The following is a 24,497-nucleotide window of genomic DNA, read 5'->3' on the forward strand; positions in this document are numbered from 1 at the left end:
TATGTTTCTGCATGGTTTTGACAGGATGACAATGACTTCTGTGTGTTTTTACATCTGATTTAAAAACAAAAACACACAACTTTGGTAGAGCTGGATCCAGTTAGCTCTGACATCACCTTGTTTGCTGCAACGTATTTACCAAGGATACAAAGCACCCTAGAAATCCAGCCCTTGGAGATGTGAATGTCATTCGCTTTGGAATATTTCTTTAAGATCAAATTTGCTAAGGTTCTGTCAGGTTAATGGCCTCCCTGTCTAGGCACCGCTCCCAAAGCCACCATCATCAGCAGCCAATCCGTAACCAGCATCCAACCTGCCGTCCCCTTTTCCTCCCATCAATAACTTGGGCCAGAGAAGGCTGCTCTCAGCAGCCAATCCACTGTTCTTATTATATCAAACCACAGTATTCCTGTTTCCCTGGTAACCTAACAAAGAACTGGCAAGATATAGCATGCCCAGGAGCCGCAAAACTCAAAGATCTCTGGAGTCCCACTGACAAAGGGAGCGAGGATTCACTTAATCAACTAAAGAACCTGTTCTTTATCTGTACCACTGAATAGATACTATGATGATTGCAAATATTTGAGGTATTTATATAGCACCATATACTTGCAGCTAGATACCAGTTATAGAGTTTAAGACCACACAGGACCACCAGATCACTTAGTCTGAGCTCCTGTACATCACAGGCCCCCAGCACCACCCAAGACCTGCACAGGAAACCCTACAACCAGAATTAGAGCAATGTACTATCGTGCACAGGAGACTAAGCTATTATGTGCCACAGGCGGAGAACAAAAGGGACCCGAGGTGCACCAATGTCCAGTGGCAGTGAATTGATTGAGATACACCCAGATAATCCCAGCAAGTGACCTGCATGCCATGCTGCAGAGGAAGGCGAAATCCAACCCCCTCCACCCCCCAAGATCACTGCCAATCTGACGGGGGGGAGGGAATTCCTTCCTGACCCCACCTATGGCGATCAATTAGACCCTGAGCATGCGGGCAAAAAACGAGCCAGCTAGCATCTGAGAGAAAGAATCCTGGGTGCCATGTCAGATCACTGGCCCATCCTGTGCAGTGTCTCACCTCTAGCAATGGCCATCCCTGATGCTTCAGAGGAAGGAGACCACACACACACACACACACACACACACACACACACACACACACAATCCCTTCCTGACCCCTACAGGTGACCAACTAAAGCCCAGAATCACGAACTTTAGGAACATAAGAAACTGGAAGGCCACTGAATCTTGCCCCTCTCATCACAAGCAACCCCAGCATATAATCCCACTGCCAAATTTGTCCAGCTTTCTGTTAAGACAACGTAAATTGTTTGGCCCCACAACTCCTAGTGGGAGGCTCTTCCACAACCTGACCCCTCTGATAGTTAGGAACTTTCTTCTTTCCAGCCTGAATTTGTTCATAGCCAGTTTAGAACACACACTAAAAAGCTCACCAGAGGTCACCCCAGCTCCAGCCTTGGGCTCTGGTAGATTTTAGTCCTTCAAAACCCCAAACTGGGTTTCCCCCGCAGTTACAACTTCCTCCATCTTAAATCCACAGCTGGGCAGATCGGCCATTTCTTTATATAGCTTGGGCCTTTGTTCTTGGCCTTCTGTAATAGGTAATCAGCAGACAGACAGATCTCTCCTCTGGGCTGGGTTTTTGCATAACCGGAGTTTGGGAATTTGCATTAACCTATCCCAAGTGGATTTCCTGAGGAATCCCTAAAAGCTTATAGTCCCAAAAGTCCATACTTATCCAGCACATTTTCAGTATGGTCTTTTGAACTCCTAAGTCTCTCCCGACGCACCCTGCACCGAGAGGTTACATACACTCCAGGCCCATAATAATACATAAGGTCTTCCAAGGATAAAGTTTATTTGGAAACTTCAGGAAACTGCCACAGCTGTCTCAGTCTGCCAGAAAATCTCCAAGTTTTATGTATAAAACAAAGAGTAACATTTGTCAGTGGAGTTCTCTCTAGAGGTGACCTGCTTGTGGAACTCATTGCCAATTATTGAGGCCAAGAGAAGACTGGGACATACTCACTTCCTTTGTAAAATGCTCTGAGACCTACCGATGGAAAGCATTACATGAGAGCTAGGTATTATCTGTATGGACAATGAGACCAGCCAGTAGTAGTTATAGTAAATATAACAAAACAAGGGCTTAGGAAGGGATATAAACCCACTTGTTTCTGGACATGAACCAACCTCTCAGTTTATGGACATATTACTCCATAACTCCCTTCCTCTGAAGCATCTGACACTGGCCACTGACACAGACAGGGTACTGGACTGGGTGAAGCAGGGGGTCCAGCCAGCCTGGCAATACCCATGTTTCTGTATATTGAGTCCTCGGTTTTTAGGTGAGACTTTTTCAAGGTTTTTCAACCAGTTCAGGGCACCTCCAATACCTCACTCCATAAAGAGAGGCAAGTGGCTTTGTTTTTATTTCACTTGTGGTCACAACGGCTTCAGGCCAGGACGGATGAGTCAGATGCTGCATTTCTGCTCTGCCTCCAGCCCTTACCTCTGTACATGCCGAAGTAACCTTCCGACCGGATTGTCTTAATGAGGCAGTCAGACCTGTAAACAAGAGATACAGATAAAACCTCAGGAGTTCAAAGGTGGAGAGGGAGGAATCTAATCAAGCAATCTGCATTTTACAGTTTGTCAGCCAAAGTCCAGGCAGAGAGGAGAAGAGCGTCAGCCATGGACACCATTGTGAGAGCCCCAGTAGCACTTCTGTCCTTGGCACACAGGGGCTTTAAAATACTGGCTCACCCCATACACAGAAAACAAATTTGCTTTCTACAAATTCAGAAGGGAAAAATGTTAATTGGAGGAGCTGCTCGTTAACCAGATGGGAGCCCCAAAACAATAGCACAACACGTTTCAGTGATCAGATCTGCTCAAGGAAAGAAAATAAAGAGCTGGGTTTGAAACTGAAGTTTTGCACAGCCATCCTAACCTGCCTTGTCATTTTAATGAATTCAGGATGTTGGGGGCTGTTTTTAAAACTAGTGGAAAAATTACTGCATAGGGCCCAATCCAATGCCTAATGAAGTCCATGGAAAGAATCCCATTGTCTACAGTGGACTTTGGATCAGACCCATATGCACTGAGCAAAAACTGCATGTCTCAGGTATATCTTGTTTCCCCAATAACACAATATCCATATGCACTGTGACCTGAACCCAAAAAGCCTCCCAGGCTCCCTGTTAAGAATAATCCACCATCTCCTGCTGCCACTGAAATCAATCTGGCACTGACTTCAGCAGGAACAGAGCCAGATCCCAAACTTCCACTGAGTGGATCTCAAGGAACTGAGAAGGGTCACCTTCAGAGCTATCATGAAAGAATTTGGAAAACTATAAACCGACTACCCCTCTGTGCAACAAGCCAGTATTAACAAGGGACAATACTATCCCATCCACAGCTTCACGACCCCTTCCCAGTAAATCAGACTGGCATTAGATAGTGGCAGGTGTAAACGTGTTACTGGTTGAGTTTAAACATCACTCTGTGTTTATTTCAAGCCTGAACAAATAAGACATCTGTGTGTGTTCGCAGTCCCACTGTGCTAGGCGCTGCACACACAGAATAACAGGCAGCCTCTGTCACAAAGAGCTTGTAATGAGAACAGATGAAGCAAAGGAGACATGGTTATCCCTGTTTTACACCTGGGAAACTGAGGCAGGGGGAGATTAAATGGGAATTTCACAGGGACAGTCTGTAGCAGAGCAGAGAGTTGAACCCAGCTCTTGATTCACAGGCCATGTTTTGACCATAATCCCAGCCTTCCTCCCAGCTCTGGTGCAAGAGAATGCACTGCTTCTAGGGGTGAAAAAATTAATATAATGCAAGACACAAGCAAAAATACACCCAGCAGGGACCTTACCTGTGGAGTTTCAGCCTGGGCTAGTTATTTATTTATTTTAATTACAGCTCCTTTGGACGACTGATTTTACAAGAGTTAAACTCCTAGAAATGCTGATGTCACCATAAGTGTGTGTTGAGGGCAGGGAAAATTGAAAATCCCACCCAGCCAGATCAGGAGGTCCCAGCTGAGCCTGTTTGGACGAGGCAGTACTTACATGCTGGTGTACATCCGCTGGCCATTTTGCTGGTTCTGCAGGCGAGTTTTTGCCAAGTCAATGGGAAATACACAGGTGACTCCAATCAGCCCAGCTATCCCTCCATTGATCAGCTTGGCAGGTAAACTGCAGGGGAAGGGGGGGAAGAAAAAACAAACAGACAGATGCATTGGCAACAAGATATCGACAGGGAAAGAGGAATAAAGAACCAGGTCCTTCACCAGGAGTGCTATGAGCTGAAATAAACCAAGCTTCCCACAAGCAAATAATCATAATATATTGCACTTGGCGCTTTCCACTTAACACACAAAGTGCTCTACTGGGGGTATTACTGGTCTGATTTTACAGATGGTGAAACTGAGGCACGGAATCCAAGCTCAAATACCGACTCAAGAGTGCCTGGGTGCCCCACACAAGGCACATTGCCATGCTCTAGCCACTAAGAATGAGGGGGATAGTTTGAGGCATTTTCAGCAGTCTTATTGTGATCACTTCCTGCAACACAGTACTGGGATCCTTCCAGCTCCACAGGGGAAGGCTGGCTTTGTGGGTGAGGCCCAGAGTGGGATTTTGGAGATCTGGATTCGATACCCTGCTCTGCCACAGACTTCTTGTATGACCCTGGGCAAGTCATTAAATCTCTGACAGATGAGGAACTGAGGCACAACTAGGAAGGATTATCATCCCCACTTCCTACTCTTTATCCCTTGTCTGTTTAGACGGTTTCACGCTCACCCCATATGTGTGTATGTGCAGCACCTAAAACAATGGGACCCTGATCTCTGTGAAGGTCTCTAGATGTGACCATAATATAAAAAAATAAACTTTATACATAGCTGCTGTCCGACGCTGCCCCCTTTGTGTGACCTCTTGTCGTAGATTTGGGGAAACCTAGTAATGAAATCTAGAACCCACCAGCAGATCGGAGGAGGTAGGACTAGAGTCTGTGCCTTTCCTCTTTGCCTTCTCTGTGCACTGAGTGCTCATCACTTCTGTCCTCCAGCACATAAGGTCAAGCAGAGCTCCCATCCAGGTTTGGCTCTTGCTGCTCCTGACCAGCCAGCAGGTGGCACTGCTGAGCGATACAACACTCCCCACTGAGCTGTGGCTTCAGGTGGTTTGGGATTCATTCCGAAACCCAAAAGGGGCTGAGTGAGGTAAAGCCTTTGCCAGATAAGCAGAAAACATGCCCCACTTTTCCAGACAGCTGCCAGAAAATAGAGCCATGGGCCCAGATTTGGGGAAATCCACCTGCTTTGGCCCAGGATTCAGGGAAATACTTGCCCAGGCCCACTAATAGAAACATTGGGAATGAAAGTTCAGGGTGCAAGGCTTTCTATAGTCACTCAAGAGCCAATGCCCTGTCAGACCAATGGGGTCAGTGTAGACTGACCTCGTTTAAAGGATCTGATGTCTCACTAACCATTAGGATTAGAAATGAATGTTTTACAACAGCATAGGAAAGCTGGCATCAGACATGCACCTAACTAGTGATTCATGACATGTCAGCCGCTAACATCATGTGGGAAAGACCAGTGCAAAGGAGCTTCGTTGGTAGGCTAGTCCTACATACTTTCAGAACCAGTAAGACATTTCAAACACCGCTCCTGTGATCAGAGAAGACTCTGTGCATGCAAGGAATCAGATTCCTGATATATCAGTGACACAACAGTCAGTGGAGCCACATAGACAGAAGTTAAGCTGAGTGCATGTGGATACGGAGGAGTGAGATTACACGTAAAGAAAATGGACAAAAGCAGTCTGTATTGTGGAGGGGGTCTGACCTGAGCTTTTTCACCCGCCGTTTTTACTTCTAAGCAGCTCTCCCTGGTATCTACATGCACCTCAGTTTTAAAGCCGATGTACCACTCTGCTTAGCGAGGGTCCAGCACTCTTTCAATTACTTGGAACATCTGACATTTAAAAACCTAATGAATCACTGATGTCAGAGACAGAGGATGCCTATTAGATCCTTCCAGGGCATTCTGTCCAGCAAAGGGCAAAATACAGACCCTTGAACAGAAGATAAATCAGCTATTAAACTGATGACTGATAAGCACTCCTGATCACAGCTAAACAGACCGAGAAACAACTGATCCCGCGTGGCTGCCTCAGAGGCCCCTCCCTTCTGAAGAATAATGGACAGTACACACAGGATGCTAGCAGGCAGGGCCATCAGCAGTGCACTGCTCTGAAAGGAGGAAGTGGCAGAGATAAGTTGCTGGAGCAAAGCAAAGGGAGCAGAAAGGCCTATTAACTCCTCCATTGCTCAGATGCATTCCAGAGGGCTCAATAATGGATGAAGGCTGCCCGACAGCAGAGACCAGGCTTCAGAAGCTGTCCAGCTACAGGTATTCTGGAAGGTCTGCCTCTCTGCTACAAGCCTGATAGAAACCCTCTGAGATTAAGAAGGCCCAGGCCATGAAAGACAGTACGTATGTGTGTTGGGGGGACCTCATGGTAAAGGCCTCAGAGCAGCGTATAGAAGGAAGTAACCTTGGCTTTCTATACACGCACAGCGACATGACTATAAAACTTTTGCAAAGCTAAAATCCCAGGGAGGGATTCCAGGGCTGGAAAGGTGCACACGACAGGAGAGATGTCCCAATATGAAGAGTCAGACTCCTATATAAAATCCTAGGGCTGCGGTGAGGAGGGAAAATAAGGGTTAGATGCCCTCTAGGCTCTGCCTCTCCTACCTTTCACCCCTTAGATCAGACAAGTGAACCTGAGCCATTTCTTGGCACTTTTTGTATGAGACAATACAGTGCCATTCTGGAAGGGCACTCAACGTTGCAGAGCAGAGCTGTTCTCTTGGCACCAGATTTTCACCTGACCCTCAGCCCCCATTCTGTGTTTACATGTACTCTCCTATTGCCTCTACAATAAATCAGAGGTGCAAAACAGAAAAATCAATAGTTCGACATTTTAACTCTCCCATTTGCAGAGTCACAAAGGAAGCTGAACATCTTGCATCTACAATTTCCAACATGTGCACCCCCAAATAAAAGGATATATAAAAACTAAAATGCATTCACAAAGCAGAGGCGCCTTTAAAAGCTTTAGTTTCCTGAGGAAGACACCCTGTTTTCAATAGCTATATTGGCATCTTCTCAACACTAGTTCTCAGGGCCCTCACACACGACTCTTCCAGTAGGACCCACCCTGAGGGATGAGGCTAGAGAAAAGATAGTACCTTAGGCCATGTCTAGACTACGCGCCGGATCGGCGCGTTAAAATCGATTGCTCGGGGATCGAAATATCGCGTCTGGTCTGGACGCGATATCTCGATCCCAGAGCGTGCTTAGATCGATTCCGGAACTCCAGCTAGACGACCGGACTTCCGGATTCGACACGGCGAGCCGCGCGGATCGATCCCGCGCGGTGAAGACGGGTGAGTAACTCGATTTTAGATATTCGATTTCAGCTACGCTATTCCCGTAGCTGAAATTGCGTATCTAAAATCAAATTAATCTCGTAGTGTAGACCTGGCCTTAGACAGGTCTCCATCACAGGGCATAGCATTAGTGAAGCAAGGCCAAGACACCAGTGAAAGGAAAAAGAGGGAACATTTAAAGCCAGGTGAACTGAGCTCAGCTGATGCAAAGGACATTATTGCCTGGATCTGTTCATGCAGCTAATGAAGGATGAGAGCCTGACACCTAAATGCGATTTCAAAGAATCTGCTGGTAAATCACAATCCCGAGGAGAGTCACACTGGGAACTGGGGCAACCCCAATCCTAACTCTGGCAATCTGATGCAATAAGGAGAAATTATCGCTAAGAAGAAACCAAGTGGGAGCGAGGAACCCAGCCCCACAGCTAGCACAGTATACAGTAGAATACGGGCACAAGGCATGACAAGCTCACGCATTTCAGTGTGGACCCCAGCACCACCACACAAAAGAGGACAAACTAGAAGGCTTGGGCATGCTGACACATGCAGAGAGCATGAGGCCATGTGCAATTTGCAAGTGACGGCTGTGAGAAGCTTCTCCCCACCCCTGTTATTTGAAGGCAGGAAAGCATTGCTCAATACACTTATTCATCTATTTCTGTTCCTCCAGGATCACCACCTAGAAGAGAACATGCACACAGACTTGCATGGTCAAAACAGTTCAAAAAAGGATTAGTTAAGTTAATGGAGGATAGGTCCATCAATGGCTATTAGCCAGGATGGGCCGGGATGGTGTCCCTAGCCTCTGTTTACCAGAGGCTGGGAATGGGTGACAAGAGATGCATCACTTGATTATCAGTTCTGTTCATTCCCTCTGGGGCACCCGGCATTGGCCACTGTCAGCAGACAGGATACTGGGCTGGATGGACCTTTGGTCTGACCTAGTATGGCCGCTCTTATGTTAAATAATCATTCTCTAGCATCTCCCAGATGAGTATCGCAAAGCACTTTACACTCACAAATGGATCTAGCTTCACAGCACCTATGTTAGGTGGGTATTATCCTCCAATTTACAGATGGGGAAACTGAGGCACAGAGACGCAGGATGACCTGTGGTTAAGGCAGTGGAACTAGGATGATCTAGGTTCAAGTCCCAGCTCCACCACAGATTTTCCTGTGTGATCTTCAGCAAGTCACTCAAATTTCTTTGACTTCGTTTCCCATCTGTAAAATAGCAATACTACTAACTTCCTCCCATCCTCTCTCTGTCTTGTCTATTTAGGCTGTAAATTCTTCTGGGCAGGTACCATCTTTTATCATGTTTATGCACAGCCCCTACTGCCTTCGGGAACTCTAAGTGCTACCGTAATATAAACAGAAATTAAATAATTTCACAAGTTTATACAGCAAGTGGATCGCAGACGTGGGAACAGACCCATCACCCTCTAGGGATTAAAATACAGGACCAGGATATGAGAGAGTTAGGAGAAGTTCCTCATCGTTCTGTGCTCCATGTGCCGGCACTGCCACGGACAGAGTGGTGGGCTGAGAAGACATGCTGGGTGACAGCATGCAGAGGAGTATTCCACTCTGCCACAGAATTAAAGCGTCGTGCATAGCCACCTCCAGCCTGGTCAGCTGGAGCAATGGCTGAAGTCCGCAACTGCTGACACACGTGATTCACTCCATGGGGGCAATCAGGCACGTACAGCCATGTGGCCTAGCAGAGATGAATCTGGGCTTGCAATTCAGACTAAGGAAAGAATACACACAAACACCGTAATGCTCCTGGAATCAGTTAATGGATGAGAAACACCGCTTGGGGGTTAAACATGCAATGGATGTTCTCTTGCTGCTGTTTGCTCTGCCTGGGACCCTTTTCCATCAGCTCTCTGTGCCTTGCAGAAAAATAGAACAATCCTGACAAGTCCCAATAAGGGCAGCTCTTTTCTCGCCCACCATCAACACAACCAAATCAAGAGAACACCATTATCTCACCCAGGCTAGCCCTCCCACCCTGTTCAAAGGTGCTCTTGGGAGACAACACATTGGGGAGGTCAGGTGTTAGAGAAGGGGCACTGACAATGGGACTACAGTGAAGTTCTGGAGCCAGACAACAGTCACCTTTCATCAGGAAAAAACTTCATGAACAGAAAGTATAAACCCCGCCCACACTAACAGAAAGCTACACTCACCCTTGGGACCATGCTGGGCCAGCCATCATGGTTCCTGGAAGGCCAACAGCATGATCCACAACAATCCAAAGCATACTGCAGATTGTGAGTGTCCTTCAGGCAGGTAATAGTTCTGGGATAAGCCAGCAGCAAAGTCTGCAAGCTGCCTGCTGTGTCCTCAAATCATCTAGTTGTTTTAAACCTGGTAGCATCAGTGCTTGGACACCAAGGTGCCTATGATTAGATGGACAGACTAAGCTATAGGAAGAGGAAGATTGGGAACAATACACAACAGTAACCTAATAGAAAAATGTCAGATCCTAAGCTGGTGCCCATCAGCATTGCTCCTTTGACATTAGTGTACTCAAGTCAACAGAACGACCCCAATTGAAACCAGTTGTGGAACCAGCCTTCGAAAGGAGAGGGGAGGAAATAAGGAGGAATGAACTGGGTGGCTGGGGGGTGGATAGATAAAACAGGAAGTAGGGAGTGTAGGGCAGGATGAAAGGAAAAGACAATAGAAAGAGGACACAAGAAAGGAGAGAGGGGAGTTGTGACACCAAACACCTCTGCATTCACATGCTACAAACTGCTGTGATAATCTTTGTACAAAATATGCCTTGTGAGGTATCACTTGAAAACTAACAACTTGCTGATCATATAATATTGAGTGATGTATGTACGTGATGTGTACTAGAGTTATAAATATATGCTGCAATAATGACTGAATGTGTGTGAACCAGGTATGGCAGAGGGAACAAAGGAATGTGTATTTATCTCAACTGACACATAAGCAGTAAACAGGATCATCAAGGCAGCAGGAGGAGGAAATAGCAGGAAACAGAACAACTTGCATTTGAGCTAGTAAGTGGAGGAAAGAAAAAGCATGGAGCTTCCTTCACCAGACAGCTTGAATAAACTTTACTTTGGAGAGAACCTCCAGAAGAATCCATTGCCAAGGTTTACTGGTCTATAAAGACAGGAGGCCTGAACCCCAAGTGATAAGCAACTGGATCAACTGACTGCATTTTTATACTACAGTAATATTGTGTGCCTAGAGTTAGGTCTGTTCTGATAGTGAACGACAGACACACTGGTGGTTAAGAGCATTGTGAAAAGTATGGACTAACACTACATGAGGAAATATGGATACCGAACGATACTATGTTTTAGAGACTGTCCAGATAAAAGAAGCAGGAGGTTCCCTCCTAGGCAGGAGGGAATGTCACAGCTATTACTTGTCTCCTACGTAAATCAAGCATGGTGGAATCAAAACAATGGAAGCTCTATTTACATATAGGGGGATAGGAAGGCCACAGGAAGGGAAAAAACAGCATGAGGTCATCCTGTCTCTTGAAACAAAGTCACTGAACTCTGGAAGAGATAAGCAGAGACACGGAAGCCATCTTTGGCTTTCATCACTAGACAGACACAAGGAAGCAGAGCTCTGGCATGCTGAGATAGATGGGTCCTTCAGCCAAGGCCAGGTCCAAGGCTCTGGAAAATGATTGAAGGTAGACACCATCTTGAACAAAGCCTGTATCTTGCTAGATTACATTTGACGTGTTTTTACTTTTATTTGCATGTAACTATCTCTAACTTTATTCCTTTTACTTGGCATCACTTCGTCTATCTTTTGTTGTTAATAAATTTGTTTATATTTTTACTATCAACTAGCTCAGTGCTGTGTTTCAAGGGCATTTACCCCAGTTAAATTAATAAGCAGTGATGTACTTGTGTGTCTTCAGAGGAAGAAATGAACCTGAACTGTCCAGGAGAGGACCGGACATTACAGAGCACAGGGTTTGGGGAAAATTTGGGACTAATGAGTGTGTTGGGGTCAACCTACAAGCAGTAATTTTAGGTTGCGTTAACAGAGGCACAGTATGCAAGTCACAGGAAGTGATGGTACTGCTCTACTCGGTGCTGGTTATGCATCAGCTGGAGTACAGTGTCCAATTTTGGTCACCAATGTATAGAAAGGATGTAGAGAAACTGGGAAAGATCCAGAGGCGAGCGACAAAGATGATCAAAGGGATGGAAGGCAAGCTATGAGCAAAGGCAGAAGGAACTGGGTATATTTATTTTGGAAAAAGAGATTAAGAGGGGATATGACAGCAGTCTTCAGATACGTGAAAGGCTGCCACAAAAAAGATGAAGAAAAGTTGCTCTTTCTTGCCACAGTGAGCAGGATAAGAGGTAATGGGTTCAAACTACACGCATAGCAGAGTTAGATTAAATCTCAGGAAAAGCTTCCTAACTGTAAGAACAGCAGGGGAATGGAACAGACGCCTTGGGAGGTTGTGGAAGTTCCTTCACTGGTGGTTTTCAAAAGAAGGCTGGACAGCCACCTGTTTTGGATGGTTTAGACACAACAAATCCTGCAGCTTGGCAGGGGATTACACTAGATGACCCTTGAGGCCCCTTCTAACCCCGTGGTTCTATGAACCAAGGCTGGTGAAAGCCAGAGTGGGACCGTGGGGCTGCAGACAGGCTGTGTGGGTTAGAGCTACTGAACCAGGGGTATCTAGAACACAGACACTCAGGGCGTGACCTGCATGCTTGTAGGCTTGTTGTGAACATCCCAGGTTGGGAGCTACAGCAGCAAAGCATTGTGAGGCACCCAAGGTTGCAGGGAAAGTGGTGACACAGCCCCTCATTGGTCTGGCTTGTGCCCTGAACCCCATCACAGGAGCGGGGGAAAAGAGAGTCACAGATTTTAGAAGCTGGAAGAGATCATCGGATCATCTAGTCTTGTACATCAGGTGAGATTCTCTGGCCCACAGTTACTCCTAACAAAAGGAACAGCAAAATTTTTTACCTGATCTGTTTATCAGCCATTTAATTCAGACGGGATCCTGTTAAAAATCAATTTGCTCCTCCTGAATGTCCCTTAACTTCTTCTTTTTATCTCCCTCAGTCCTGGCGAGAGGTTCTCCTGAGAAGGATGAGAGAGAAACACCAAGATTGAGAACAGGACTTTACATTCCCCCAAAAGCCCAAACTTTAGTAGGCAGAGTACACAGGCTCCCTCCCCTACCCTGCTCAGGGACTGCCCAGTCTGTACTTCATGCCTAGCCAATGCCTCACGCACACAGCACGACACGCTCCGACGACAGAGACTGAGCGAGTGCCTGCATCCAGGTCCCAGTCCCTGACCCTGGGGAAGTCAGTGGCCCCAATCCCAGAGACTCCTGCGAGCAGTTCCCAGACACAGATTATTCAGAGAGGAAGGAGGATTAGTCATATCATCTCACTCTTATTTTTAAAAGTAAATTTTACAAATATGACTTTCCCTCTGCCACACACAGAAGGAACAGTCAAGCAGCTGCAAGGCTGTGAAATCATCACACCCACCCACCCCATGGTCTCTAGCTGGCTGCCAAGAGCACCATGCTCCGGTGCATGAGGGAGGGAGGAAGGATGGCAGCCAGACGCTGCAAGCACCCTGCAGGGCTTAAGGGACAGCAGCCTGTTTTGCAGCTGTCTGCTCTTGGGAGCAGGTGGAAGGGGTGTGTGTGTCACACTTCCACACCATCTGGTCTCACAGGGAGGAGCCTGTTCTCTCTATTAGGCTGCCCCACAGAGTTACCAGGGAGATGCTGGAACCCAGCCCATGAAGGAACTCAACCCACAAAAGGTGGACATTTTGAATATTCAGCATTTAGATTCCTTTAATATTTGTCACTTCTTGCCACCTACTCTTCATCCCTGAAAGCAGCTGGTCCCCAGCTCCCATCTGGTAATGCAGTGCTGCTCATTGGCAGCTTCCTTTTCAGTTACCTGAGGAGTAGCAACCCATAGGCTGGAAACTAACTGTTTGTTCTCTGGCTTGGCAATGAAGTTACCCATGAGTCCTTTCAACACACACACACCCCTTTATAGTCTGTAAGGAGACTTTAAAGCAGTGTTTCTCAACAGGGGTACATCTTGGGGGTAAGCAGAGGTCTTTCAAGGGTACGTCAACTCATCTAGATATTTGCCCATGTTTTACAACTGGCTACATAAAAGCACTACTGAAGTCAGCGCAAACTATAAATTCATACAAACATTGACTTGTTTATACTGTTCTGTATATGATTCACTGAAATGTAAGTACAATATTTATATTCCAATTAATTTATTTATAATTATGTGCCAAAAATGAGAGAGTAAGCAATTTTTCATAATAGGGTACTGACATGTTTGTATGTGTGTGTCTGATTTTGTAAGCAAGTCGTTTTTAAGTGAGGTGAAAATGGGGGTACACAAGACAAATCAGACTTCTGACAGGGGTACAGTAATCTGGAAAGGTTGAGAGCCACTGCTTTAAAGGCTAACATTGCATTTTCATTGCAGGGTACAATTTCATGACTCTGCCTCCTTGTCGCAAACGTGAATTCACAGAGCTGCATGGAGCCAGATACAGTGCCTGCCTGCACTGCACAAGATTCCACACACAGACACTGCTTTGCTAGCGCACCTCAGTCTTGACCTACAATCCCCACTTTCTTCCCGATAGTCCAACTGGGGGTGTTTCTCGGGCAGAGACTTCTAGCTTCAGTGACAGGCCTGGTGGTATCTGCACAGCCATCCACCTCAGTTAGACTGAGCCTTCAAATCCATTTGCACTTTGAGATCCAGGACTCATTTGAAGCCATGAAAGGCCAGTGCACTAACCCACTGGGGAATGGAGCTTTGTCTAATATACTCAGCTCTGATGTCATTCACCTGCATGCCTTCTGGGATTTCTTTTCAGACAACCAGTCTTCTTCAAAATTAGTGAATGACAAGTGAGAATATACTAAAAATCCCTATAAACTAAGGCCTTGACTACACACCAAACTTGTAGCATTTAGTTAAAATGGTTGCAATCTTCTGTGTGGACACGTTTGCATTTAGCTTAAACTGCTTCTCAGGTCACTAAGCTAAACAGACAAGTCACTCAAACTAAAGTAAGAGAGTGTATACACACAAAGGGGTTTGCACCAGCTTACCTTTATATCTTTTGTTAAACTGGTACACCTCCATGTAAGCAAATCCTAAACCATGAAAACTCACCGGTAATAACTACAATAAGTAGGGAGTTCCCTTAGATGGATAGAAGAGGTCTAGTCAATTCTACACAGTCCTCATATAGCTCTGTTGCCATCACAGAGGCATTAGTTTCACAAATTCTTTTCACAATAGGGCTTTTGCCCATAATACATGGTCCCACCACTGCTGCATACTAGTCAGCTGCTGACCTCCACCCCAGAGGCAGCTGCATTTCAGATGAACTATTATACATATTATGAAGCATAACACTAATGTTAAACACACCTCTATCCTGATATAACACTGTCCTCGGGAGCCAAAACATCTTACCACATTATAGGTGAAACCACATTATATCGAACTTGTTTTGATCCGCTGGAGCACGCAGCCCTGCCCCCTGGAGCACCTCTTCACCGCATTATATCTAAATTCGTGTTATATCGGGGTAGACGTGTATTTACATTTTGATCAGTCGAGAGGAAAAATGGACGCTCGGGAGACAGGTGACCATGTAACTTCTTGATCTCCCAAGACAGTGGGGATGGCACAGAGCAAAGATGGTTTTGTAGCTAAGCCACTAGACTAGGAATCGAAAACCTGTGTTCAGCTCCGAGCTCTGCTATACATTGTGTGAGTGAGAGAGAGAGAGAGAAAGAGAGAGAGAGAGACTTAGGGAAAGTCACTTAAGTTCCATTCCCCATCTGTGAAATAAGAGTTGATGCTATTTCCTCCTTCCTCCCCACCAAATAGATTGTCAGTTCTTCAGGGCAGGTACAGTCTGTGTGCCAGGTGTGCCCAACACCTAGCACAGGGGAACCCTGCACCTCCAGAACTACCAGAGCCAAAGAGCACATTAGGGAAGACTAACCACACCTGGCGATTGAGCATTAAACCATGACAGAAGGCAGGCTTATCCCAGCTTTGTTTGGAAAGGGCTTCAGCTGATGCCAATTTGCAAAGCAGTCCCAAATGCCAATTTAAACTCCACCAGTGCACTTCGCTGTATTCTCCAGAATCCCATCATTCACTTTTAAGGTATGAAATAAAGTTCCATGTCCTGTGGTTGGGAAGATCCCAGCGCTGTGCCAGATTCCAGGTCCTCTAACTAGCTCCATCCAGGGAGCAAGGGGGAATTCAGGCTAGGAAAAGGGGCCACAGGGAGAGGATACCATCCCTGGGAAATTCCGCAGGAGGTTAAAACACTCAACAGGGAAACAGAAGAATAAAACAGAGAACTAAGAAAAATCTGTGTCAAGCACAGGGCTCTTCATAACCAACAATGCAAAACAATTAAGTGAAGCTTCTGAAGCACAGCAATTGCCCAGACAGACTCCTGGGACATATTTCAGGGATTCAGACTCCTGGATTCATTCTCACCTTCATAGTCAGGACTCATCTATGCTTAGATCACTACAGTGCCTCCCAGTGTAGATACTACTGACACTGACGGGAGGGCTTCTCCCATCAGCGAAGGTAAATCTGTCTCCCCGAGAGGCAGGAGCTATGTCAACAGAAGAATGTAGATGGATGTGGCCTAGCACTGTTTACATAAGGATTTATGTCAGCTTAATTGCGTGGCTCAGAGGTATGGATTTTTCACACCCCTAAGTGACGTTGCTTGGTCAAGCTAATTTTCTGGTACAGACCAGCCCTGAATTCCTGCCCTGCAGCTGGATTGTGTCTGCAGCAAGAAAGATGGTGCCAAGGAAAGTTTCCCTGGAAACCACCACATGGTCACTCCAAAATGCTACAGGCCAGCCATGTGAGTCACATCAATGCTGAGACTGCTTTCCTGCAGCCCAGGTAACAAAGGGGTTCTGCAAAGGACTGGATGTAAGCAGGGATAGGAAACTAGGAAAATCCAAGAACTCTCTAACCCAAAGTTTGGCAACCTTTCAGAAGTGGTGTGCCAAGTCTTCATTTATTCACTTTAATTTAAGGTTTCGGGTGCCAATAATACATTTTAACTTTTTTAGAAGGTCTCTTTCTATAAGTCTATAATATATAAAACTAAACTATTGTTGTATGTAAAGTATATAAGGTTTCAGAATGTTTAAGCTTCATTTAAAATTAAATAAAAATGCAGAGCCCCTTCGACTGGTGGCCAGGACCCGGGCAGCGTGAGTGCCACTGAAAATCAGCTCTCGTGCTGCCTTCTACACCCGTGCCATAGGTTGCCTACCCCTGCTCTAACCTGTAACACCAGAGAAAGAGTGGGGGAGACCATCTCCTGCCCCTCAAATGGGAGAGAGGAGTGTACCATTCAGGAAGCGGAGGTTCTCTCTACGGGGTCCTTCCTTTAAGCAGGACTAGCCAATGAGCCCTAAACACCAGCAGCTCCTAAACTTTACAAGCCATGCCTTATTAAGTCGGAAGAACCGCCCATGGGATGAATTATGGGGTATTAATTTTCACCTAGCCTGTTGTTAATGCAGCCAGGCATGGATTAATGCACCTTTATTCACACACTGGGATCTCCCTTTTATGTTTATTAACATGATAGAGCAGATTAGTCTTAGCATGACAGGCACATCCTTCATAGTTTGAGGATGCACTAGAGTTCTAGCCAGATAATCCTAGGGAAGGACCCTGGGACACAGTACCTTAACAGCACACTCATTAAGGGTATATATGCTGCATTACAGCCAATGCCACAGTATAGACAATCACTCAGTTTCATCTGCCTATTTTATAAATGCCTGTATACAGTTAACGCGATAATTCAATGCTGGGCCCAGTACTAGTCTACATTCGTGGTTCTCAATCTTTTCCAAGCCTGAACCATCTCAAGACACAAACCCCATCTTACCAGACCTCCTTTCCAGCCAGCCAGCCCCAGCCCCATTTAGCAATCTGGGGAGGGCAAGTGTTCATGATAACCCAGGCTCAGGTACTAGGACATGAGCATACGCTTCTGCGACTGTAGCTCATTCTGTTCCCACAACTTCCCAACAGCCCTGAGCCACCCTGGTTCGTTGACAACTGGTGTAGCTGCATCAGGGCAAATTCCCAGCATACACCTGGTTTATACTGGCTTCAAACCAGAATAAACTGCACTCTGACATATTGCAGCACATTGGTGTAAATCATGACTACATAAAGAATTTGCCCTGGTGTGAAGCTGCACCTCAGGCTAAAGTCCTAGTGTAGCCAAGGGTCACATTCCAAAGATAATTATCCCTTCCCCCACCTTCTCCCACACACACACTTTCTGCAGTCATTCCCACTAATTCCAGTCATGCCTGTGAGGGATCACAGCTGTCCAGTGCATTGTCCTCCCTTCCTCCCAAGGAAACACCCTGCTGCTTAATGCCAAGAACAGAACTCTAACCCAAGGTACGGAAATCCCCATGGGAACTGGAGCTTGTGAACCCAGCATCTTGTGCTCGCTGCGTTGGATCAGATAACCGCCCTGCATTACAGCTACAAATGGCTCCCTTTGCATTTCTTTGTGAGAGAGGGAGTGACACACCAAACCAAATTTCGAAAAAAAAGTAAGTCCCACCTCCCTCTGCCACCCACACTTCAAACCCCATCTAGGGGACCTCTCTAGCAAGTCTGTGCCTCACTTTTAACCTCTCTTTTCCAACACCTAGTTCCCCAAAACAGCCCCACAGAGATGGAACCACCATACCCAGTAGCACCACAAACACAGACCCAGTCAGTTTCAAATGCCACTGTGCTCCCTCCCCCTCATGCAGTCTACAAGGAGGAAATATTCACTGAAGATAAATTAATATATTCCTCTCATACGATCTCTCTCCCTCCACATGCACAGATCTCTGATGTACTATCCACAACTGAACACCCCTTGCATCAAATTTTACCATTTCAAGCCAGCGAGCAGTTTTCTTCAGGGACTGCAACCTTAGTACCTCTGACCCCTGTGGTGCAAGTGTATCCCTGTGCATCTGGCTGGCTATTAACCTTTGTTTCCCTTCACCCTATCACATGAAGGAAACTGCTTTATCACTGAATCAGTGTCCACTGTGTGTGCAAATGCTCTTTGTGCAAACAGACCACTCTATGTGGAGAGAGGCAAGGGGAAGAACAGGAATGGCAGGAGTTTCCTGGGACCCTCAGGTACTTCCAATGACCTTACTAGGTGATCAAAGACACTTGTGTAGTGCATGTCCCATTCAAAGCAAACCTTAGCCAGCTGATTCTCACCACAGCCCTCGGAGACAGGTTAATAAGTATGGTTGTCCCCATGGGTAAAATGAGGTGGCAGGGCTCGAATGGCATGCACAAGGCAGCAGAACTGTCACCATGGAGTCAGCACTCAGGAGTTCCCAACCCTCAGGCCTATGCTGCTGCCATCAGGCCATTCCCCGCTACTCCATCTAGAACACTAACCAGGCCTGGAGTCAGTTGATACAGTTGCATCACCTGAAGAGTTGGGGGCTCCCAATCTATAGTCTCCTTCAGACCCATCTGCTCACTTCCCTCCATGGCTGTTAGATTTGCCAAGTTTCATAGAATATCAGGGTTGGAAGGGACCTCAAGAGGTCATCTAGTCCAACTCCCTGCTCAAAGCAGGACCAAGCCCCAAGTTTGGCAAACCTCATTCAAAGCACAGGGACCAGATCAGCTGATCGGTCTGAACCCGCCAACACTGCTGAAGGGACAGTGCATTAATGTCCAGGTGTATTGCGGAGAGCCCCAGAACCACTTGGCAATTTTGGGGCATCATCTGACCCACCTTTACACTGTGAGGAGGACAGCAGACAGTCATTCTCCAGAGACGGCAGTCTCACCTGGCCGAGATGCCACTTTTGGTGTTGCAGAATAGATCAGCAAAACCTGCACTTGTCACCAAGGTCTCTTCTGCAGAGCCTGCACCTGGCCCCCACCAAAAATCTGGCTAACCCACAGAGTCAGTTTTTAAACCAAGGAAGCTCTCCTGCACACCTGTTCCCAGCTCAAGAGGATTCCAACCAGAGCCCCAATCTTCAGAAGCTCTCCCGCCAGCATAGCACTGTCACACTGGTTCTTAAATCGGCATAAGTTATGTACCATGGGAAGGGGGGCTAATTCACATTCATGAGTAACAACTTATGTTGACTTAAGCTGTAGGGTAGCCATAACCTCAGGCTGTATCTACACTATGAAGTTTTGTCGCCAAAACCTGCTTTTTGGCAGCAAAACGGTGAGAGCGTACACAGTGTAAGGCAACATGACTTTTGTCAGGAAAAATGCCTGGTTTCGGCAACACTAACCTTCCACCCCTACAAGAGACTTTTTTCCTTTCCCCTCCCTTTTTCGACAAAGAGCCAGTGGAGACACTGCTGTTTGTTTTGTCAACAGAACTGGCTTCTGCCAGTATCCCACAATGCCTGTCCTGATCCCTCTACTCAGTGTTTTGACCTTTGCTGCCCTGCAGGCATGTGCCCCTTCCCTTTTAAAGCTGCAGGAAGTACCTGACAGCTGAGGGTGCTGCCCTTTGCGGAACAAAGAGCAAATCATTGCAATGTTCCTAATATGCCTGGCCTAGGGACACAGAGTTTTCACCCCAGATGGGACACAGAAGCAGGCAGACTGCAGTCATGGGAGGGTGTGTGGCGGGGGGGNCAGGGGTCTCTGAGGACAAGGTGGGGGCAGTGTCAGGGATCTTTGGGGGGGGGGAGAGGAATGTTGTGCTGCTTTGCCATTCCTCAGCACCGAGAGCTCACAAAGCTACCCAATGTGTGCACGTGATCAGCTCCGCCTTCCCACAACATACCCACGGTGCATTTCTCACACTGTCAGTGATGGTGCCCACAACGTGAACATGATCTGTCAACAGAGGGAGCAAGCGTGAACACCCTTTGGTGATTTTTGTTTTGTTGACTTTTGGGTGTCGACATAAGTTTTGTCAACAAAACCTGGTAGTTCCGACAAAGTCTTCGTCTTTGGGCCACTTGAGTGGAGATTGTTAATCTTTTTACTTTATCTGAAAATGTTTTGTGATGTGCAAAGACTGGGACTAGAAGGAGTCCAGACTCATTTTTCCTGATTACTCAAGACAAGTTTTGCAGCTAGTTCTTGGGAGGGAAACTAGCCCACTGAACACACTCAGCTGGTGTGTGTCTGATCAGCAACGACACCTGTTAATTGTCCAGTACAAATCAGACACTAACCTGAATGTAAGGAAAGGGCAGGTGGAAAGAGCTAACACTCAGATAGCTGAATCAATCCAAACCAGGTATGGATCACTGGGACTGCAGCTTATGAACAGAGACGTCCTCTTTCCTGGGAAGTAGGTTTAATACCAAGAAGCAGCGTTCAGACTCAGAGTGACTGTCTGGAAGAGATGGAAACTGCAGGAACAGTCGGGGAGCGAAGGGATCAGCCATGAGGTGGGAAGATTTTACACACAACAGCACTGTAGCCTGGGCCTGCAGGATGCAATGGCGCATGAGAAGCGAGGTGGTGATCTAAGCCCAGCTCCTAGGTGCGCTCAGCACAACTGGCACAAGTAAGAGTGGTCACCGCAGAGACGCCAACTCTCCTGGGACAGCTAAGAAACAACCTTCAGGGTAGGGCTACCCATAGCATCCTGCCTCCCTGCAGGGTACAGCTCTGGGGATCCTTGCTTTGCTGATGCTTCTGCTATGGTTAAAGAGAAGCCTTCAGTCTCCAGGGCTACTAGGCCAGCACCTCTAATTAACACTAAATTAGATCACACACCCCCACTCTCTCTCACACACACTTTCACCATTTATCCAAGCAAGGATGTCCTGGGTTAATCCCCACAATTCCTGGGGGCTGGAGGCATTTGACCCATCACTTGATGCCTCTCAATCCATCCCAAGCCTGCAGTTAGGGATGTGGTTATGGTATCCTATTACACTGTATCCATATGCGCATTTTACAAAGTGAAGTCCTTTCCAATAATACTGAGACGCAGATACCCTGCCAAGCTTCACTAACTAGTAAGGCGGCCACACAGTTACTGCGATGACATTTTGGGAATGTAAATTAACTGAAAACGTTTCCAGAGAGAAGTCTTCTAGCCTCCCGCCGTATAACAGACCACTGTGTACTGGCGCTGAGAAATCTCTCCCAGAGGCTCCTGGTGAATCAGATACTGCTCTCACTTGATACTTTAAATATTCTGTATTTCCTTCCTGCGCGCCATCTGCCTTTCAGACTGTAGACTCTGTGCAGCAGAGTGTTTGAGTCGCACACAGGGCTGGGCACCTCACGGGGCTTAGATAATAAAACACCAATGCCCCCTGAACCGCTTGATGGCAATACAGGGTCACAGCTCTCCACAGTGCAAACACCAAATGCTGCATTTATAAAATACTGTTGTGGATGCAGATGTGAACTCATCACCTGTCATCAGAAGCACAAAGGTTATGGGCTGGTCATCTCTGTACAGGCTGTGCCTTTAAGTAACAGAAAACAGGGAATGAATCTCACTCTCCTCTCCTCCCTGCCTTTGCTCTTAGGCAGATACAGACCAAAGTCCCTGAAGGTAGAGGGGAGGGCAAGCAGCTTTCTGATTGGCTGCTGGGCAACAGGGGGCAGTGCAGCCATTGGAAGCTCTCTAAGCAGCATCCCTGCAGCTCTGGTGAGTAATCAGCAACTCAGAGCAGGCTGCTCACTAGCCCTGCAAGAATGGCATTCCTACCACAGACCAGGCCTGCAGCACCTTTCCCCCTCATCTCCTTTACAAGGCTTTTCTCCCCCCCCCCCATTTTTCACATGGGTGATCCCCATAGGCTGTCCGAACTCAGACAGGGGAGGGCTGCCCTTCAGTCCCAAGCCAGAAATGATGTCGGGGCAGATATGCTGTCAAAACTCGAGGCTGGAGACTTGCAAAACAGCAAGTCACAGTTTGCCCAGATCTCCTGCCACCACCTCCCCCATTAGCTCTTTAAACAGACTTGTTATCTCAGGGTTCCTAAACCTGTTCCAGGCCATGTTACAACCAAAAAGTCTCAGGGGACCCACCCTTCCCATCTAGCCATAAAAAAGAAAAAAAAATTAAGTGTGGTCTTGTGCTCGCGGGGTTGGGAGAGAGAGTCACAACCCCCAGGCTGAGAACCTGCATGTTCTAAAGGCATTCAGTTCTGCAGACTCAGTTTGTGCTTCTCAGACATGCCAAAATGTCTAAGCAGGTAAAACTAGTGGCTGGAGCACATGACTGGCAGCTGGAACGGCTGAAGTGTAATCCCATCTTTGCCACTGACTCACTATGTCATCTGGGCAAGTCTCTTCACCTCCCTGCCCCAGATTGTAAAGACTGAGTTGTGATTTGCTGAGCACCCATAAAAGATCAGGCCCACTTTAAGGCATCTCAAGTTGGGCCTTCAAAAATTGAGGCACCTCAAAAATCAAGTCACTTTTGAAAATTCTGGTCTCTGTATCGCCATCTGTAAAATGAGAATAAGAATGCTTTCCTCATAGGGGTGCTGAGAGGCTTAATTCATGGATATTTATGATGCACTGAGACCGCTGGATGAAGTGTGCTATGAGGGTAATGAAGACAGAATCATTTCTCTTGTGTGTGGCACTCAACTGGTTAATAAACTGATGATTCCACCTACCAGGTCCTCTCCCCTGTCCAGAACAGTGAGAGGGAAAGGGCCACGACAGTGCCCAGTGTCAGGAGTGTGGGAGAGAGACAATCTTCACACTGGATTGTTCTTTCTTCTTCTGTGTGATCCAATGGCTGGTACATATCTCCAGAGCCCATTCTGTGGGCACACTACAAATACCCCCCCAATCCCTCCCAACCCCCCAGGAGCTTCAATTTTCCTCTCTAAAAGGAAACCAAGAAAGACCTTTTCTCCCTGGCATTTCTGCACCAAGCAAGGCAAACAGATTCTAGATGGGGCATGGTTCACATAACTTCTGCTGCTTGTATTATTTGTACTGTGGTAGCACCGAGCCACCCCAGCTATAGGCCCTGACCTTACAGTGCCTAGCACTGTACGAACAGGGGCGGGGGGGGAGGGGGGAAGAGAAGAGTCCATGAGCAAAAGAGCTTACAATCTAACTAAACTCTGTATTGAAGGAGGGAGATCGGACTGACCTAAAGGAAGACCCAGATTGCTAACAAACCCATCTTTTGCAAGCTGCTCTGCACCCCCTGCGGGTTAGAGAGGGCATCCTGAATACTCATGTTCTTATATTGGCATCTATCAGCACAACACCTGAGCACTTCCCATTGAGGTCAGTCAAAGTTGGGGCTGTTTAGCACCTTGGAGAAACTGTCCCAAAAGCCTCTGAGAAAAACCAAATGCTTTTCTCCTTAGTTGGTGGGACTGTCTCTTTACGTGGACAAGACTGAGCCATGCGCCCCATAAGCTACTCATCTCAGCACAGGCAGAACTAGTGAGGATAAGCAGTGGCTGCTTAGCCTCAGGAGAGAGAGGTTATCTGATGTATACTTTTCTCTGCTGTTGCTCCATACGTGGGGCCTTGCTGAGACTTCTCCATGTGTCAATACAACCCTTTTTGGTGGTCCAGTGAGCAGCAACTCATGGAAGAGCTGCCCAGTCCAGAGGAAGTCATCACACTGCTTTCAGTGTAAAACAGTCACTTTCAGGCCACATTCCAGAATGGTTAGCAGGAGTGCACAGCAGGGCTTGTAAAAGGCATCTAATCAGCCAGGCAACCGCAGACTGGTTAGTCTGGGGTAAGTCTATATTGCAATCACAGGATTTAACTGCAACTCAAGCTGACAAACCTAAGCTAGCTTGGGTCCCAGAACTTCGAAGCCACAGCAGCTTAAGTTTCAGCCCAGGCTGAATAAATCCACCCAGAACTCATGGAACTAGTTCACATTGCCCCGGCTTCTTTTCTC

At 46.9% G+C, this 24,497-nt stretch overlaps 1 protein-coding gene across 1 annotated transcript in view; it reads right to left on the minus strand.

Annotated features, from left to right (window-relative positions):
* SLC25A22 (solute carrier family 25 member 22) overlaps positions 1-24,497 on the minus strand; it is an 83,138-nt gene that overhangs the window by 33,670 nt on the left and 24,971 nt on the right. Inside the window, exons 2-4 of the mRNA XM_032804124.2 lie at positions 12,504-12,620; positions 4,112-4,237; positions 2,545-2,600 (exon numbers count right to left, since the gene is read on the minus strand). Of these exons, the coding sequence (XP_032660015.1) occupies positions 2,545-2,600; positions 4,112-4,237; positions 12,504-12,523 (202 nt within the window). The 5' untranslated portion in view covers positions 12,524-12,620. The remainder of the gene's footprint in view (positions 1-2,544; positions 2,601-4,111; positions 4,238-12,503; positions 12,621-24,497) is intronic.

Source organism: Chelonoidis abingdonii, chromosome 4 (genome assembly GCF_003597395.2).
Source record: "Chelonoidis abingdonii isolate Lonesome George chromosome 4, CheloAbing_2.0, whole genome shotgun sequence".
Classification (NCBI taxonomy): Eukaryota; Metazoa; Chordata; order Testudines; family Testudinidae; genus Chelonoidis; species Chelonoidis abingdonii.